We start from the raw sequence: 20,438 nt of genomic DNA on the forward strand, positions 1-20,438 counted from the left end.
TTTGGTAATCATTTTCTTTCTTGAATTGCTTGCCTCAGTATGAGGATCACAGAATTGTGAGCAATGAAGGTGTTCCGGGGGTCTTCTTGGCCCCTCACTGCTAAAAATGAATTCCCTTAACCTGAAGATTCCTCATTTTTTTCTTTAACCCCTTCAGGGAAGTAGCTTCATCACCTTGAAGAAAACTTCATTTTGTTGATGAACAGTTCTCACAGCCCCCCCCCAGGTCTAGTCCCCCCCCCAAAAAAATGCCTTGTAATGAATGATTTAAACTCAGTTGCAAAGTCCTGATCAGCTCAGAACATTAGCAATTCAGAGAAAGTTCATAATCCCATGCAGGTTTCCTTGGAAGTAAATCTCGCTTAACCTATATAAGTCCATGGGTTGTATTAGGGTTAAACATGGCTAATTCTGCCCTCAGTAGAAATGGTAAACATTTCTTCTCTTTCTACAGCTACCCATACCTTCCCCTTCAATTTCCTTTTCTCTAGCTAAAATATTGGCTATACAGAGCACTCAAGAAAGAAAACGAAGCAGAAAATACAGTTTCTGTATTTTAGAGGTGTGACATAAAGTTAGGCACCCCTTTGCATGTTTGTTCAGACCTAAGGCCTTGTGTTCAGTAGGGCACTCTCCTAAATAAATGTGCACAGGATTGCTGTCGCATGTTTCATCTCAAGGCTCCTCCATGCGTCTGCTTATGCCGTGCATAGACAGCACGGGTCCAAGCGGTTTTCCCCTTCCCCGCTCCTTTCCCAGGGAAAACCCACTCTTTAGCGAGAGATCAGAGCAAATATCAGTCTGGGGGGAAACCCCAAGTGCAGTTTGCTTTGATCGAGTGCTAAAGAGCGGTTCTTCCCACCCCAGGAGAAAGCAGCGGGACATTCGGAGTGAAGCACAAGAGTCAAGGGGGCAGGCTATTTTCTGCTTGGCTTGATTAGAGTTTTCACTTGTATCTATCAGGCACATAAAATGACTAACCCTAACCTCTTCTCCAAAAGGGACACGGGTGGCGCTGTGGGTTAAACCACAGAGCCTAGGACTTGCCGATCAGAAGGTCAGCGGTTCAAATCCCCGCGACGGGGTGAGCTCCCGTTGCTCGGTCCCTGCTCCTGCCAACCAAGCAGTTCGAAAGCACGTCAATAAGTGCAAGTAGATAAATAGGTACCACTCTGGCGGGAAGGTAAACGGCGTTTCCATGCGCTGCTCTGGTTCGCCAGAAGCGGCTTAGTCATGCTGGCCACATGACCCGGAAGCTGTACGCTGGCTCCCTTGGCCAGTAAAGCGAGATGAGCGCCGCAAACCCAGAGTCGGCCACGACTGGACCTAATGGTCAGGGGTCCCTTTACCTTTAACCTCTTCTCCTAACCAAGCATCACTAGGCTATGTCACTGCCATACCAGGCTCCACCAACTGATCTGCCAGACACCACCCCTCAGTTGCCCAGTTCTACATCCTGTGTCCCATTGTATGATCCTCTGGAGCCCTGGGAATCCTCTGTTCTGGGTCTCTGCAATAACATCTTGGGACGCTGGGCTTCCAAAACATGATGCTCTTGCTGTGGGCACCTGTAAGATAGTTTTACAACAGTATGCAAGACATGCAGTGGAAGAGCACAAACCTTTAAAGTTGAGCTCTTTCCCAGTCTGCATCTGTATTGGAATTAAAAAGTGTTTTCATTGCCTCCTTTGGGAGGAAGGGGAGGCTATGAATAAGTCAGTCAATGAATGGGGACCAGAATTTGCCCCCAAAATCATTTGTGGCCCTCAAGCATTGAAGCTGAACATTAGAGACCTTTGCAGGGATGCTTTTGAGCATTCCATTTTAAGGTCTGAAAGGCGAAATGCCCTTTTGAGTCTACAATGGTACCTCGGGTTACAGACTACGCTAACCCAGAAATAGTACCTCGGGTTAAGAACTTTGGTTCAGGATGAGAACAGAAATTGCGTGGTGCGGCAGCAGCAGGAGGCCCCATTAGCTAAAGTGGTGCTTCAGGTTAAGAACAGCTTCAGGTTAAGAATGGACCCCCGGAATGAATAAAGTACGTAACCAGAGGTACCACTGTACTACCACCTCTCCCTCCCCCAAGAAAAAGAAACTTGCACCTTGGGAGAGTGGGTAGCTAGTGAGGAGAGCTCAGCAATAATGGGAAAAACACAGTGGGCATCTCCTCCAGGAAGAAATTATGCTCTCGGCATCTTTCCCATCTTGGGGAAGCTGCATTTCCCATTACACCCAGTGGGAAAAGACATTCAGAGTTCCATTTCCCATCATTGCCAGAGCCCTCTGCCTGCCTGCCATACAGTTCCCCTTCCACAAGGTGATAGTTCTGCTTAATGGGGGGGGGGGCAGATTCTACCTCTGATTTTAACCCTTGAAAGATTCATACACAACTGTAAAATGGATGTAAATAAGCGAACCTTTTCTTTGGGGTCATTTTCATCTACCTGGATCTGCATTCTGCAGTTACGCACAAAAGGTAGAAATCAATAGCTTTGTAGTTTAATTCCAAACTGGCAGCGATAACTGTCTGTCCCTTGACTTTTTTTGTCCTTAAACACATGAGATTTGGCACCATGCTCTCTCAATTATGTGTCAAGTGTCATGTGAAACAGAACCTTGAAATTGGTGCCCAGCGCATCAAGGGAATTTTGGGAGACACCTGCTCACTTAGCTTACTTTAACTGCAAAAGATGTCAGCGGGGAATCCCTACTTACACCATCATATTTATCGTTTGGCTGGTAGAAGCCAAACCTGTATGTGTGTGTGTGTGTGTGTGTGTGTGTGTGTGTGTGTGTGTGTGTGTGTTTTCTTCCCCGTTTATATTGTTCCCCAACTCCAGGTTGTTTTTTAAAAAACAACAAACTGTGGGTGTGGGAGCTAAGCTTATATGCAAATTCTGTTTTGTCCTGTCTGAGTAGACTTGAGCATGATTGTTTGATTGCTTCTGTTCTATGCGACTTCATTCTCCGCCTTTTGTAGGTTATTCTCTGATTTGTGTAGCTCCTGTTTTATGAGGGTTATGTTCGTGTTGAATTGCAGTGCTAAACCCTAATTTTCTTTTGTCAGAATTGTTCCACGTGTATATAAAAAGCCAAGCTCACCCCTGATCAATGGTTATTGATTTGTGATGTGCCCTGAAATGTATTAAATACTCAAGGTCTTGCTACAGAGCCATTAAGCATGGGAATTGCTTTCAGGAATAATGTATTTAGTATTCTGCCAGGAAGTCCTGCCTGGGTGGAAATCTGGATCATACCAATATAAGGTTAGAATATAATAGAAAACAGAAATATGGCCCAAAAAAAAAAAAGGACTGAAATCTGCAGTTGAAACGATTGAGATGCCATTACAAAAAATGATTCCTCATTGCTGCTACAGATCTCTCATGCAGTGACAAATAATCTTAATTTTATTGATGTAAATTTACTTGGAGGTCACCTAGTTCAACTTCCTGCACAGTTCAGGGTCTGGAATGCAGGACCTGCAACTTCAGCCTTCCTGACATATGGCTGCCCAACCTTTGCTTAAATACTTCCTCCAGAGGAGAGCACCACCTACTCAAGGCAGTCTGTACAACTACTAAACAGCTCTTACCAATAAGACGCTTCTCCAAGTGTTTAGCCAAAACCTGCAATTTCCACCCTTTGGCGTTAATTGTACCCTCTGGAGCAGGTCCCTTTTGGGACATCCCATTTGAATATCCTCTTGTAATTGCTCCTCATTCTGTGGATATGGGGCAAAGAGATGCGTTGAGGACCTCTTAGACCGGTAGCATTACACTTGTCTGGGCAAGTCATTTCAATACTCTTGAGCTTCAATATTCAGCAAGATGAATTCTATAGAACGGGTGGGGAGTCTGTGCACACACACACACCCCAATATTTGGACTCCAACTCCCATCAGCCTCAGCCACCATAGCCATGGTCAGGATTAATGGGACTTTTAGTCCGCAGACATAAAGAGAGGGACGCAGGTTCCCCAACTCTGCTATAACAGAATAGCCTTCCCCTCCCTTGACTTAGGTGCTGTAAGGTGCACCTCGCTATCTGTATCTTTCCATAAAATGTCAGTCTAGTTCAGGGGTAGCCAACATGGTTCTCTTCAGCTCTCATAATTCCTGAGCTTTGGCTGTGCTGACAATGCCTGATGGGTGTTGTACTCTACAACATGAGAGTCTGCCACCTTGACCACCCTTGGTCTGATCAGTTGCATAAGCCCTAGAAGGCTTATGCCTCTCCCAGATAGATTGTGTTTTCATTGGCCCTAACAGGGGAATAAGAGAGAGACTAGTTTGCCAGGCTAGAGGGATGGTGTCTTCAAAGCTGAGGAGAGAGCCTTTTTTAAATGGTTTTATTTTATCAGCCCCTGCATACATGCCCAAGTTGGCCATTCCTGACAGAGGAGCATCCTAGGTGGTAGACGTCTTCCTAGCAGAGTCAGTTGTGATAAGTTAAGAGAATGTTCAAAGAAAGTGCTGCTGAACAATGGACCTTCTCTCTCTTGCTATCTCACTCCCCTAACCTCCACTGTCTTTCAGTTGCTAGGGAAAATTAGCCAAATGAAATTACATGAGTTTATCCCTGTTCAGAGAATTTTTTTAAAAACCCACAGTGACTTTTTCCTGTTTTTATAGTGTTTGGTTTTCATATTGTTGTTTTATTATGGACTGTAGTGTTTAAGTTTGCTGTGATTCACTCTTCAGCCGTGTGAATGCATTAGAAGGACAGGATATAAATATTTGAATGAATAAATAAAGCCTTCTGACCAGTTCAGCAGAATGCAAAGGCCAAGCAAGTCAGCCTTTAGAATTGTCCGCAGTTACTTGTAATGTGGTTTGCGGGTTCCTGGGTAAAGATATGTGAAGAAAACTATGGTTTTGAGTCACAGTATTATCCCACCAGCATCTAGATGCCACGAGGCATAAGTAGAACATTCATGTTATCTTTTAAAATAAGAATTTGAGAGTTGCTTCACTATTCTTATGTCTTCTTTTCTGGAGTGACCGTGAATTTCTCTGCATGAAAATCAGTGATTCGTCACAACAGAAAATACATCTGCCAGGGGATAGAGGGAGATTGCTTGTAACCAAGAACTGCAGAGATGTATTTTTAATGAGAGACAATGGAGGCTATTTTTCATCTGCATGTTTAGCTACTCCTTCAGTTTGGTAGGCAACCAAATATGTGTATATTTTAAAATGGCATTTAAATAGGCCAACTGTCAGCAGAGAGCAGTAGAGGGCTTGAGAAGATTCTAATGCCATTACCTATAAAAGATAATGGAGTCTGACTCATGTAAGGAGGAAATTGTTATTGCCAAAAACTGACAATAAAACATTAAGGAATGTATCCTTATATACCGGGTAAATAATGCCTAAGGTGCAGGGAAGCTTGTCATCATACGCAAAGGCTGCTGTATTGTCTTTATTCAAACTTGAATAGTAATGTTATTCAAAGGCAGCAGATCTTAATATCAGTTTTGTAAGCCAAGCAAGACTATGGTCAAGCAGCTGAAGAACTTAAGGGTGGCTCTGCCCACAATGAAGATCACTGTCTCTGGTCTTTCAGGGGTCTAAGGTGTCCCATACAGGACTACTTCTCACTGAGATGGTAAACCTGTGTCTGGCCTCTCTACCCATCCTCAGATGGAAGGTTTCCTTGCGAAAGTTTTCTATGCACATAAATCTTTTTGCACACCAGGGAGAGAGCCAGGTTAAGTGTTAGTTTTCTACATGGGTGGATTTTTTAATGTTTATTTTTGTATCTTTGACCATTCAATTGTGAACCTCCACATGCACCCCCTAATTGGTTTACCACCTCATTGAAAACCAGGCCCAAGTGTAGATCTTGTTAGCTGGGGATCAGCTTGTCTGATTGCTTACCTACATGGTATCTTTTTGTCATTATATTCTAATGTTGACGTTCTTGTCTTTATGTCTATGCATTCTTCAGCTTTGAGGATAACAGACCCTTCATCAAGTAAGAATGACCTGAATGACTGATAAATTCCATTTATCAGTGTGGTCCCATGAACTGGCTGTCAGATCAGTACTTTAAAAGTCATTACAGCTTCTGTCATTCACATTTGAGGGAGGCAGAAGAGCAAACTGTGCAGGAAAACCGTAAGGCCTACAGTTTCTATGCTTCGTGTTCCTTGATTGGCTGTCACCTGGACTTTCTTGTGATCTGCTGTAGTACAGACTTTGGATACCCCCGCACTGCTCCCTGCTGGGTCATAATGCACATCTCTGCAAGTCCTTGACGTGATCATTTTACCTTTGAATGGTTAAATGCAATTGAGGGGTAAATGTTCAAAGGAATGCTAACATTATTTATTTCACCCAATATCTGTCCTGAATTGGCAATTCTGGACAATACATAGAAAATTCTTCTTTAGTTTTCGGTTCCATTCAGTCAATGACTGCATGGTAATGTTTGAATATTTTGCTTCTGTCTTCAAAAATAGCCCTTTGAATAACACAAGTCTGTACAGAATTGTTTAAAGTTAACGGAAACAACAAAGCATCAATTATGGGCCTTGGATAATAATGCACCATATATCCTGCAAGAAAAAACACTGAATCAGTAGCACAACTAATGCAAGTGCCTCTATTTTGCAGTGGACTTTCAGTTTGTTCTTCTGGTGAAGAGTCCTTTTGTTCATTTCTTTTGTCTCATTCTCATCTCTGTCATTCTTTCGATCTTTTACAAGAGTGGCGAATACAATTTATTTTAGGCTGGCTTCACTTTCTTGCAAGTCTCTTTTTGACAGCAAAAAAACCCCAAAACAATTTGTACAATTTCTGCATGAACCCAAATATTTTTGTTCAGAGTTAAACCAACAGCGATTAACTCATTGTATAGTCCCTTGATACAAACCCAAGCTTTTAATTTCTACATGAAGTCGTGGCTTTGTGTGTGTGCGTGGCATACCTAGATTATGAAAAGGCTCTATAGAATGAAGGTAAAATATTATTTTTGATTGATTCTTGATGACTTCCACCCCAATCTCTACATTCCTGGGGACTGTGGTAAAGCCAAACTCCACAACCATGCCATTGTGCATGAAGAGCTGCCCTCACTATTGTATTGTGTGGGAAAGTTACCATATTTTTCGCTATATAGGACACACCCGACCATAGGACGCACCTTGTTTTAGAGGGGAAGAACAAGAAAAAAATAATCTCCCCCTCTCTGCTCAGCGCCCCTTCAGCGAAGCGGCAGGAGAAATGGAGCCCCTTCCATTTCTCCTCCCGCTTGGCTGAAGGGGCGCTGCACAGCTCTCCCTCTCTGCTGAAGCCGGGAGAGTCTTGCTATCCCTGAAGCCTTCGGAGCACAGCACGAGTTCCCACTGCGCTCCGCAGGCTTCGGGTTCCTTTTGCTGAAGCCGGGAGAGCAAGACTCTCCTGGCTTCAGAGAAAGCAATGCGAAGCCTCCGGAGCACGGAGGGAACACTCCCTCTGCTCTTCGGAGGCTTCGCGTTGCTATCGCTGAAGCCAAGGAGCCTGCATTCGCTCCATAGGATGCACACACATTTCCCCTTAATTTTTGGAGGAGGAAAAGTGCGTCCTATAGAGCGAAAAATAAGGTAAATGCAAGAGAACCCCGTGCAAACAACCAATCTTTAGTCTGGAGACTCTATATTTATAGAATACTTTTTTTGACCATAATGTAGCATCTGGTCTACAAACAGCTGCCATTTCCCCATTTACTTCCACTGCATAAAGCTTCTTCTTCCGCATTGTTAGCTTTTTGTAGTTCAGGTGTTTATGTTAAAAAAAAACCCAGTGCTGGTGTGAACAGTTTCAAGTACCGCATGTGTTTAAGGAAACTCCAATGTCTATGCTCTAGTGCTTTCCAATTTGCTTCAGTGGCAGGTTCAATTTCACCTGAACATTTTATGGCTCCAGCGAGCTCTAACCAACATTTCAGTTAATGCAAAAACTAGGGTTGCCATACGTCCGGAATTTCTCGGACGTAGCCGGAATACTGCATTCGGAAGTAGCCTCTATGCTTTCGTCATCATAATTTGCACCTCAGGGTGGACCTTCCTGAACCTCCCGGCCAGGAGCTTCATTTCAGCTTAATTATATCCTGGTAATAAACATGCAATTACATATAGAACTAATGTTGCACCAATGATAGGGTTGCCATATGTCTGGAATTTTCTGAACGTGGCCAGTGTTTAGCCCCCTTAAGCAGGGTGGAAATCATTGAAATGTCTAAGAAAATATGGCAGCCCATGTCGGTAGTATAGATTTTGGTGATTTTCATTTTAAAAAATAGCTCAAAAACTCTTTTTGAAATGTGGCAACCCTACAAAAACTAGCGTAGCCCTGAGTTCTGTATACACACATTTACAGCTCCTCCAAACTGAAGAGTCATAACAAAGCACAATATTTACACAGTTTAATAAAAAAATATTGGGCCGTGAGTACTTCATATGCTGCAAATCCACACCCAGAAACTGGGCATGTTGCTCACTACATACAGCAGCTATCGCTGCCTTTCTTTAAACCAAAAAAAACCCTCTTAAAATTCAAAGGATGCTGGAAGGAAAATGGTTTTGCGATTCTTCTAAGGTCAGAGAATACTGAGGTGAAACTGACTGAAAAGCAGGTAGTGATCCAATCTGGCAGGCATTCTAAAGTTGCTTTGTTGGATTGCAGCTGCTGTAACAACAATAGCAACAGATCAAAATAAAAACAAACCGATTTAATATGCCACTCTGTGGTAATATTTTATTCGTTGACTATCTTGGGGGGGGGCGGAATTGAGCATTACTAATGTGTACACGAAACTTCAAAACAATGTACATATTTGCAATATTGCGAAGAAATTATACAGCATGGCTGTCCTGGTTTGCTACATGAATTATATTGATTTCCTTTTAAACTGCTTAAATAAACAACCCCCCCCCCTTCAGAATACATGTAAGCTCATGAATAAATATATAAATAAATAACCAGGAAGCAGATCATTTCAAGAAACAATTGCAGTGTTTAACATTTCAACTCAGTAAAAGCGAGGGTTGCTAAGACATATTAACCCAGTAGTTTAAGAAGCAATAGGCATTGCGTTATTAAAGGTAAAGGTAAAGGGACCCCTGACAGTTTAGCAATTATGTAGTACAGTATAAAGTGCTTCAGAGACAACAACCTAACAATCGTTACGAAAGGATTGTCCCTGTATGTTAGATGCAGAGTCAAGGCTTAGGGAAAGTAGCTTCCATAAGACCACTTACTGAATTTATTGAAGATTTGAGATTTGTACCAGTTCGCTACAGCTTATAGTTGTAGCCTAACGTCTGCATCGTAGCAGAGTAATTAAAGGGATGTTCCAGTTATGATTGATATTATGAACCAGCGGATCCTTTTTTCTTTTCCTTAGTTAAACGTGATCCAGTCCTTTGTATCATTAATCATCTGGATTTTTAGTGTAATCATAGATCAGTTCCGAATTTTTCTTCCAGTCTGTCACCGTAGCCCTCTCTGCAGTATTCCAAATGAGCTAGTGGGTTGGATTCAACTCGCTCAGTGCACTAGCAGAAACCCACTAGTGCAGTGGAACTCCTCCACCACCGCCACCATTCTCCACCAAACCAGTCTGGAGGGTCAGGAGAACCCCCAGAACTGCACAGGGGGGAGGACATTTGCAGGTCCGGCCATTTGGCAAGCTGATGGAACAATTCTTCCCAGTGTCGGTGTTGATCAAAGTGGTCCTAATATCCTACTAGTATGTTATACTCCTCAATGACATTAGCCTGTAGTTTCACAGCAACATATTGCTAACTTGTGTTGTTTGTTATCCATAACCCCCTCCTAAATTGTTATCTACAATGAAAATGCCTAGCAGGCTCTTCTTATACTTGTTCATTCCTTTTTCTTTTATTGTGTGTAACATTTGCCTTTATCCTATAAAATTAATTTCAACTTTCTAATATATCAGAATCAATTGAAATGCCAGCAGCCAGCTTATCCCCCGCTTGACAGCTGTATCAGTCATTGATTAATCGTAGAACCAACGGTGACCAAAAGGTCATCACATCTAATTCTTATTGCTCTTTCTCCAGTGTGTGTGTGTGTGTGTGTGTGTGTGTGTACATGCATGGGCACAGACACACAGGCACACACTGAAAAACAGGACCATCTGTAGACCATCCGTATCTAGCGCAACATATGCACTCCAGTATGCCACAGAAAAGTGTGATCTACTATGCAATATAGTAAAGTTGACTTGAGCGAATAAGCCAAGCTTACTACAGCAGGAAGAAAACAGCCCAAGAAGCAGGAGCTCAAGAGGCAACAAAGCCTTGTGCCACATGTCCATACAGTAGAGAGGGCTTGGAATTGTCCCCATTGGTTCTGCCCCTTCATGGCTCTCTTACACTATTTTCTGCAAGTGGTCTGCTCAGTGGGCTACAAACATACAGTGGTGCCTCACAAGACGAAATTAATTCATTCCGCAAGTTTTTTCTTCTTGCGAGTTTTTTGTCTTGCGAAGCACGGTTTCCCATAGGAATGCATTGAAAATCAATTAATGCGTTCCTATGGAGACCGCTTGCCAGGCTGGCGGTGCGGAGAAGGGCTTTTCTCCCCACCACAAGCCTTCAGGACAGGTCCGGGAACAGAGGGGAAGGCGCGCAGCGCTTCTCCTCTGTTCCCGGGGCTTGCGGTGGGAGGAGGGTTTTTCCTCCCCACCGCCAACATTCAGAACAGCATTCTGAATGTTGGCAGTGGGAAGGAAAACCCTCCTCCCACCGCAAGTCTTCAGGACAGCCATCCGAAGGCTGGCGCGGGGAGAAGGTCTCTCCGCCCCATCGCCAGCCTTCGGAGGAGCCTTCCGAAGGCTGGCGGCGGGAGGAGGTCTCTCCGCCCCACCGCCAGCCTTCAGAGGAGGTCCGACGACAGTGGGGAAGACACGCTGCGCTTCCCCGCTGTCCTGGAGATTTCCCTATGGGCTTTCGTCTTGCGAAGGAAGCCCATAGGGAAATTCGTTTTGCGAAGCGCCTCCAAAACGGAAAACCCTTTCGTCTAGCGGGTTTTTCGTCTTGCGAGGCGTTCGTCTTGCGGGGCACCACTGTAGCTCCATTTCCTCCCAGAATATGGATCAGGTGTACAGATCCTGCTTTTAGACCACTTTGCAGACATCACATCTAATAGGAGATTGAGACCAGGCTAGCAGGCATGAAACACACGCATTGCCACACTGTCTGAACAGGGAATTTGTCTTCCTATAAGGAGATTTACTGCAGTCAGTCCCACACAATCGCCATCCTAATAACCCCTCAAGTTTGGAGGTTGGGGTGGGGGCTCTTGACCCATTGAAAACAAAGAAGGCACCAGAATATTTAAAATAACCCAAAGGTATACTTCCAATTTTTTCCAGCCATTAAGCTCCTTTATTTCCCATTAGTATTCCAGGAAAAGTATTCCTTGAATGTCTCATTTCTAATGACCTCTTTCTATTTTGATCATATGTCTCAGAATAATAATAATTTTCAACCCACATAATAATTTTAACTCTAGTTTTTAATTACCATTCTGTTGGTGCAGGTCCTTGTACCAGATTCTTCCTCTTTCTCTCATTTTGTCCTATACTCTACAAAACGCTTTGAATAGTTTTGCAGTCAGTCCAGCTGGTTTCCTTTGAAACTTTTCCAACTGCACTGCAGATTCTGAACAGCACCGTCTTCTGATGGTTGTATATAAAACCACATAAGACCGCTATCTAATCTGTTGTTGATCCATTAATTGTTCCTCAATTAGTGCAAATTTTTTACACATGTGAGTACTTAATTTATCGTAATCACATCTTGTCTGCAGTTCTGAAGGTTCCTTAGGAGACTATCATGTGGGAAAAGATCAAAAACTTTGCTTCAAAACGTATTAAGTTCAGCGAAATCCCCCGCCAACCGAGCCAGATATTTAGACTGATCTGGCATGATTTGTTGTTAGCTGCTATTAAGATCATCTTAATCTCGTCTTAGAATCCACCCCCTGGAAGCCCCATGACTGCTTTTATGGGGAGAAACACTTTGCATGCTTATTGGGATTACCTAATGTGTACTCAAGAAGCTTTAGGGGTCCTTATCTGCGCACTGGCCAAAATAGACATTACATGCAGATCCATATAACGTCACCCCACTCAATGTCCATTTTAAAACCAGAAGTAGCTACTTACTTCTGGAGGCACAAGCAGAGAAATGGCAAGGAAAGGAATTGGCAGCGAAAGGAGACTTCTTAACCCTTTGTCAGCCTGCCATTTTTTCCTCTCCCAATCCCAGAACAATCACCGCTTTCTCTGGTGATTGTTCTCAATATCATCACCATTTTCTCTGGCATTGATTGGCTGATTTGATTTCAAAATTTCAAAAGAAGGGATTAAGGTAATCTTAAATGCATCTGTGTCTAACATCTAGTTTATTCCTCATTAATTTCAAATTTTTCTTAGGCGTAGCCACCTGACTTGTGTGTAATATTTTCTCGCCGCCCCCCCCCCTTTGGGATCATGCATATTCTTCATCCTCCAGTACTATAGAAACATTCCTGAGATTTCTTTAGCTTAGCCAGGCAGAATTTAAAACTACTCCTTGCCCTGACAGGGAGCAAACGTAAGATTTTGAAACTGCTACAAGAAACGGGTTTGGGGTGCTACTGCTGCTGCCCCAATGCTCCCCCTAACTTTTGGGAAGGGGGAAGGTAGAGGCAATGGGTGGTATTCAACTAAGTTATACTCAAAGTAGATCCATTCAAATAAATGAACATGGCTGAGTTAGGGCCATTGATATCAATAGCTCTACTCTAAGTAAACTTTACTTGGATACCCCACATTACGATCACTTACAAAGGACTGAGAAATCGAGCAAACTGCAGATAATGTGCAATATCATGACAAATAGCCTACAGCATAATCCAAAGGGCAGTTTGAGTGGAAGGGAAGCTATGCAAGAGTGCCATTGTGCTCTTGATTTGCTCCCATTCTTCTCAATAGGGCTTTCATAGGAGATTTTGTAAGATTGTGAGCTGAGCCAATAGGCATGGAAGGAACGGAGGCCAATTCAAAATATTTTGCATTTTCCTCTTACCATGTAGCATCTGCATATTTCATTACATTTACACGGCTGCTGCTGCTGCTGCCCCAGAACATTTGCTACAAACATTTGCTGCTGCCCAAAAATGTGTGTTAAAAGAAGCGTTTTCATGCTCATGACATTTTCATCTGTGTATCCCCCCCCCCAAGTTATAATAATAAAGTGCATTGAATTCAAAAAGCGCATTCGCAAATATGTGTGCAGTGTTTTCCTTCTCCGCAAGGAATAGCATGAAATGCTTGTTCTGTGCATCGTGCTGTTTTCTCTATGAATCAAAGACACTTTTCCTTTCTGTCTTTCTCTTTTCTTTCTCTCTCTCTCCACAGGTCGTGGGTTATAGGTGCAATAGCTCTGCTCTGCCTATTAGGACTGACCTGGGCCTTTGGACTTATGTATATTAATGAAAGCACCGTCATCATGGCATACCTCTTCACCATTTTCAATTCTCTGCAGGGAATGTTTATATTCATTTTCCATTGTGTCCTCCAGAAAAAGGTAAGGACAATTATTCTATGGTGAAGAGAAGTGATGGGGCTATTTCGTTGCCTAGCAACCACAGCAAATGTTGGCTGACCGTACCTTGCATTTTGTGTTGCCGTGGTTGGACTTTGGGCCAGTTCACATTAGAGGTGAGGCCAAATGTGTCTGAACCAGCAGCGAAAGCAAGAGGGTACTGCTGGGAGGCACTGTTGTTTCACTGAGCCTCTTGGGCTTGCTGATCAGAAGGTCGGCAGTTCAAATCCCCGCGACGGGGTGAGCTCCCATTGCTCTGTCCCAGCTCCTGCCAACCTAGCAGTTCGAAAGCACACCAGTGCAAGTAGATCAATAGGTACCACTCCAGCAGGAAGGTAAACGGTGTTTGCATGCGCTCTGACTTCCAGTACGCCAGAAGCAGTTTAGTCATGCTGGCCACATGACCCGGAAAGCTGTCTGTGGACAAATGCCAGCTCCCTTGGCCTGAAAGTGAGATGAGCGCCGCAACCCCATAGTCGTCTGTGACTGGACTTTACCATCCTGGGGTCCTTTACCTTTTCCTGCTGAACACAGTGTTGATATGAGCCAGGGACAGCCAATGTGATGCTCTCCAGATGTTGGCCTACAACTTCTGTCAGCCCCAGGCAACCCCTGATATAAGGTATATGTTATGTACTGAAGTTCTCACCATGGGCCAGCAGGGGGATACTGTAGATAGTTATGCAGATAAGGGATCGAAAGTGGCGTTCAGTGATTGGATAGTTTTAGAAAGTTGTTACAATTATGTGTACTGGAGCTCTATATAAGCAGGCTGGCTGAACCCTTCAGTTCAGTTCTGTTCTGGCCTCTGAATGAACAAGAGCCGTTTGAAGAATCGCTGTGTCGTCTGATATGTTCACCCACAACGTAACAGTATATATGGAAGTTAGGGATACCCTGCAAATTTATGCCCTCTGAATTTTTTCCTGGGTTTTGGAACTCCAGTTAACCTGGCCTGTTTGCAACGAGGCTAATATGGTAGCAATCCACCATTTTTCAAGGGGTGTTATCTAAAGGTGCTAGATGAATTCATTCGTTGCAGACCCTGCACGTGAGTTCACCACCTTGCTGAAGCTAAGCAGGTCTATGTGTTGTCAGTGCCAGGATGGGAGACAACATGTGCGTCACCTTTGTTTCCTTGGCAGGAAAAAAGACAGGATATAAACTACTCCCCATCCATTCTAACATTCTGTTTCCAACAGTAGTCGGCCAAATGAAAGGCAGTGTGCAGGAATGGAAAGTGTGTCAGACTAGGGCAGTGGCGACCTCATTTCAAATCCCTCTTTGGTCATGAAGATCACTGTGTGGCATAGCTTAGCCGCCTCTTTACAGGTTTGTTATGAACCAGGAGAATACCGTATTTTTCGCCCCATAAGGCGCACCGGCCCATAGGACGCACCTAGTTTTTTGGGGGGAGAAATAAAGGGGGGAAAAATTATTTTCCCCCCCCAGGCACAGGGCTGGGGCTGGAAGCTGTCCCCCGAGCTTGTGGGGCTGGCGGCGGGGAGAAGCAGGCTCCTCCCCGCCGCCAGCCTTCAAACCAGGTCGGGGGACAGCGGGAGGGCGCGCTGTGCCTCTCCCACTGTTCCCCGAGCTTGCGGGGCTGGCGGCGGGGAGGAGCAAGCTTCTCCCCGCCACCAGTCTTCTTTTTTAAAAAAAAAAAAATTATTAACCGACCAATCAAATCAAATCAAATCACATCACATAAATTCCGAATTACAAAGCCGAATTTTAAATTTTTGTTGGGGGTACCCATATTTCAAATTCCGAAGGGGATTCCAATCATCTTCTTGCTGCTGCGTTAATGTCCACAAATCTGTCCAAATAATGTTTACAATTCTATCCAGTCCTATCTTGCTGTTTCCACATCTCATCTTGTTATTTTCATATATTTTTCTTTTTCCTTTGTGATCTCTTCTGATAATCTCCTTAAGCAGGTAAACACAAATTGTAATCCTGTGTGAATTTTTCCGTTCGTCCAATAACCATATCGAGATGGTTTCCATGTATCATCACTTCCATAAATAAAAGCTCTCTTTCCATCAGTAATCTTCATAAATCTGTCGCCTTCTTTAGTCCTCTGAGGAGGTTCGCCCGCTTTATGAAAACAAATGCATTCCTCCTCCCAGACATAAGCTTGTGGGGCTGGCGGCGGGGCAGGGAGGAGCAGGCTTCTCCCCGCCGCCAGCCTCCAAACCAGGTCGGGGGACAGCGGGATGGCGGCGTTTCGCCTCCCCGCTGTCCCCCGAGCTTGTGGGGCTGGCGGTGGGACTCTCCTGAAGCCTGGAGAACGAGAGGGGTCGGTGCGCACCGACCCCTCTCGCTCTCCAGGCTTCAGCGAAAGCCTGCATTCGCCCCATAGGACGCACACACATTTCCGCTTCATTTTTGGAGGGGAAAAAGTGCGTCCTGTAGAGCGAAAAATACGGTAAAATATACAGCCCCTCAGCCCCTTAACCAATGCTCAGGATAAAAAATATATATTTAAAAACAATATACACCTGGGAAGTTTGCAAGCTGGATAGGGTATTAGCACCCCCCTGTTTGTTTCCACATGTGGAATAAAGAAAGAGGAAAGGCTGTATATGATATAATCTCTTAGACTCTTAAGATAATAAGAACTCTGAGTTTATGTTCCTCTTTATTAAAATGGGCACATATTTTCTAGAAGTTCTTCTGTGTGCTCAGTTTTTTGATCATATAATGCACATCTTATGCGGCTTAGCAAACTTTCCCGAGGTATCTGTTCTGCACATATTTCTCCCCCCCAAAAAATATGTAATACCATTATTGTCTGGATTGCATTGGTCTATAGTTGCAGGGTATCATATCTAGATGGCATTAAGCAGCGGTGAGAGACTTGTAAATGCAGACAGCAACTGAGCATCGCGGTTGTTTTAGTTCTGCCCCCGGACTCTCTAGGCCCCGCAAGTCCTCCTCTTGACTCTTGAGCTGCCAAGTCCCCCTTCTTCAGCCGCCAAAGTATGTGGAGCCGGTGGGGGAAACAGGAGCACGATTAGAGAAAGAAATGGGGCCAAAGGGAACCTACTAGCTGGTTTGTGGGCTTAACTCTTAAGAAAAACCAGGCGCCAACTCTAAAAAGTAGGAATCAGTGTCTCGTACAACAAGATTTTTTAAATTATTGACTGTAGCATTGTGGGGGGTGAGAGGAGATAATATTTTATACTCCTTTCCAGGCAGCAAAACGCACAGGTTCTCTTTGATTTGGCTGATAATATGCATAGGACTTCAGTACATCAATTTACATCTATATTGTACTTTTTGAAATGTCATCTTGAAATGCAACCTATACTGTCTCAGCTAAGCCTACATACTTACAGCAAACTAATTCTCCAAGTGATGGTACTTAATGTCGCCACAACGACACCATTCTCATGCAGGCAGGAGGAATGAGCGGGCTTAGGGAAGGCCAAGGTTTGCAGAAGTACCAAAACAAACCCCCAGCTCAATGAGAGCTGAGCATGAACAGTGGATACAGAACACCGGCTGACTGTTGGGCGCATAAAACTGGAAGGAAGGGGAGTGGAAAAGAACATGGGTGTTCCACTTTGCAACATAAGTCTCACATTCTTCTTAAGGCTCTCCATTAGTTCTTTGTCTGGGATAGCTCAGTTGGTAGAGCATGAGAGTCTTAATCTTAGGGCTGTGGGTTCTAATTCCACGTTGGGCAAAAGATTCCTACGTTGCAGGGGGTTCGACTAGATGACCCTCGTGGTCCCTACCAGCTGCACAATTCTATGCTACTCCCTTTGCAAATTTCCTCCCAAGTAACGTATGAAATTGTTGAACCATAGGAATAATCTGGGAGCTCCACTTGATGCCTGACACTCATGAACTCGTTCTTATCCCTTTTCCCAGCCCTGCACCTACTTTCTGCTAACTCCTCTTCTATATTTCTCCACATTTTAAAAATGTGTCATAGGATAGTACATTGCAAATCCTGCTGATAATAATATCTCCTAGTAATCCATGCGAACACCAAGCGTGCTCTTTGGGCTAAACAAAATTACAGAGAAGTAGCGATAATCATCCCATTTTCCTCTTGATGGTTATAATTGGTTTATTACAGTGCTGTGCTGAAACCTTTCCTCCCATTTCTCAGAACATTTATGCCCCTACAAAAGAGAGTTCTGGTTTTCGTGCCTCACGCACATGTTGCTGTAGAGTTTTTCAGAATATTGGTGGATGTGGAGTTAAGCTGGCCTTAATCTTCCTTAGTTGGCTGACATTCATGCATGTTTTCCTTTCCATTAAACATTTCTCCTGTGTCTCCTGAACAGAAAAATGCCCATGTTACCTCATGGCACTTTTCCACGGCTTTTCACTGGAGCACAGGAAATCAAGGAGCATAGTGACTGGAAACGTGAGAACTGTATCCTCACTGATTCTGTTTTTAAGAGAGGTCCTCCACCCCCTTTAAAAAAAATATTTCTGCACTGTTACTTTTTGAAAGAAGTAAATTTCATATTGAATTTGTTATATGCTTCATGTGCGTTTGTTATGATGCACGCTTTAAAGTTTGTTGAAAGAAAAATAGCCACAATCCTGCTGAATTAAAGAAACAAGAAAGCAGGGCCCTGCTATAAAATATTGCCATCTATCCCTGACATGCAGATGCTCACCTGAACCTGAGGGGACTGAAGAAAAGTTTGCATCAAAGGCAGGAGTCCCTGCTCTAATTTGGGTCTTACTTCCTGTGGGGAAAAGCTTCTTTTTTTAGCTTTTGAACATTTTAAAAGGGCAACCGGTTGGTTTTCAAGTCAATGGAGCATGAGGCTTCTGTGTGCAATTGAGTGCTTGATTTGACCTGGAAGGGTGTCCAGGGGGACAATTTAGCCACCGCTAGCCTGAAATATAACAATGCAGGGCTGCTAAAACCTTTCTGCAGTCTCTCTCTCTTAACAACCCTTCAACCAACAACACTGCAGAGTTATCCTCAGCCTAACCTTGCAATGAGGATAATAATAAATAAAGCAACGGATAATAATGCACAGTTCTTGTAAGCTGCTCTCTCAGCTTTGGCGCAACCTGCAGTGGGGGTCCAGTACCTCAAGGCAACACTGTGAGGTTTTTGTAGGCCGGGGTGGGTAGAAGCTAGATTGGGATTTATCAGTAGATAGATTGGTAGATTGCCGGATGATTTGCGAGAGATCATCCCAAGTTTCCAACTCCCAATGGCAGACTGAGGCAGCCATCTTGGGCAGCCGAATCCCAAAGGGCAGCAATGGGTTCCGGCGAGATCTTGCCACCCCAGCCACTTCTCCTGGCTTCTCCCATGGCCTGCTACTGCTGCTGCTGCCAGAGAAGCAAGGGGAACCTCTTGCGATCCCTTGCCTTAACCCAGAACCTACAGCCATGCAAGCCCGGTAAGCCTCAGGCAGCAAAACAGGCCAGGCCATCCCTGCCCAATGGTTGGTTGGATGATGATGTTGTTTAGTTGTGTCCGACTCTTCGTGACCCCCTGGACCAGAGCACGCCAGGCCCTCCTGTCTTCCTCTGCCTCCCTCATGCTGGTAGCTTCGAGAACACTGTCCCACCATCTCGTTCTCTGTCATCCCCTTCTCCTTGTGCCCTCCATCTTTCCCAACATCAGGGTCTTTTCCAGGGAGTCTTCTCTTCTCATGAGGTGGCCAAAGACTTGGAGCCTCAGCTTCAGGATCTGTCCTTCCAGTGAGCACTCAGGGCTGATTTCCTTCAGAATGGAGAGGTTGGATCTTCTTGCAGTCCATGGGACTCTCAAGAGTCTCCTCCAGCACCGGAATTCAAAAGCATCCATTCTTCGGTGATCAGCCTTCTTGATGGTCCAGCTCTCACTTCCATACATCACTACTGGGAAAACCATAGCTTTAACTATATGGACCTTTGTTGGTAGTCAACCTTTTTATACCTACCACCCACTCATGCATCTTTCTTGATGGTAAATTTCCTTACCGCCCACCTGAAATCCTGAAACACCCACTAGTGGGCTGTAGGGACCAGGTTGACCACCCCTGACTTATAGCATTCTCCCATGCAGTGATTACTATTTTTGTGCTATGTTATTCTTTCTAAGCCTTGCTGAAATGCACACTTTATGGCAAACTTCCTCTCATTATCAATATATTCTTGTTACAGCTGTGTGCCTCTTAGCAGCTCCTTGTGCTTGTAGCCATTGTTACAATGGGATTCCTGGGGTGTAAAGACACTTAATTTGATTATACTAAGATGCAGGATCCTTCCAGCACTCAACTAGCATCCACATTGTAGGATCACAATGCAGACAAAATAAATCAGCAATTTGAAAGATAACCAATGTCAGTGGGTAAATTACCACAGCTTCACTATATAAAACATACACAATAATACATATATTCCAGTCGTGGGAGCCAGAGGCAGTGCCAGATATAGGGCGGTGAAGGTGGTTTCCCTGCACAGGGCTCACAAAATTGAGAAGATCCATAAATGAGAAGTTCCATTTGGAGGGTGCCATATTTATTTTGCCCTCACACAAAATAAGTCTGCGCCTGCCAGGGGGAGAGTATAACAAGGCTGTCTACAACCAGCTAGGAGAACGTTTCTGATGACTAAATGCTGATGTTTTTATTTAGCCAGTTTGGAAGAATCTGTAACTTGAGAGGCAGGATATGAATATTTGAATAAGAATAGTGATGGTGAAGCATGAGACTTCTCTGTAGCTGATTGCACAAAATAATGCTGGTTGGGTAATAATAATAATAATAATAATAATAATAATAATAATTTATTATTTATACCCTGCCCATCTGGCTGGGCCTCCCCAGCCACTCTGGGCGGCTTCCATAGAAACCAA

The 20,438-nt window shown here is 44.1% G+C and overlaps 1 protein-coding gene across 19 annotated transcripts in view; it reads left to right on the forward strand.

Annotated features, from left to right (window-relative positions):
* ADGRL3 (adhesion G protein-coupled receptor L3) overlaps positions 1–20,438 on the forward strand; it is a 531,565-nt gene that overhangs the window by 432,523 nt on the left and 78,604 nt on the right. For 10 of the 19 annotated variants that reach the window (XM_083592815.1, XM_083592804.1, XM_083592805.1 and 7 more), the window contains one exon: positions 13,423–13,591. In XM_083592815.1, coding sequence (XP_083448941.1) covers positions 13,423–13,591 — 169 coding nt within the window. Of the gene's footprint in view, positions 1–5,955; positions 5,983–13,422; positions 13,592–20,438 lie in introns of all 19 variants that reach the window. The other 9 variants (XM_083592813.1, XM_083592800.1, XM_083592816.1 and 6 more) reach the window with 1 other exon arrangement.

This window comes from Podarcis filfolensis (genome assembly GCF_964270895.1).
Source record: "Podarcis filfolensis genome assembly, chromosome: 17".
NCBI lineage: Eukaryota > Metazoa > Chordata > Lepidosauria > Squamata > Lacertidae > Podarcis > Podarcis filfolensis.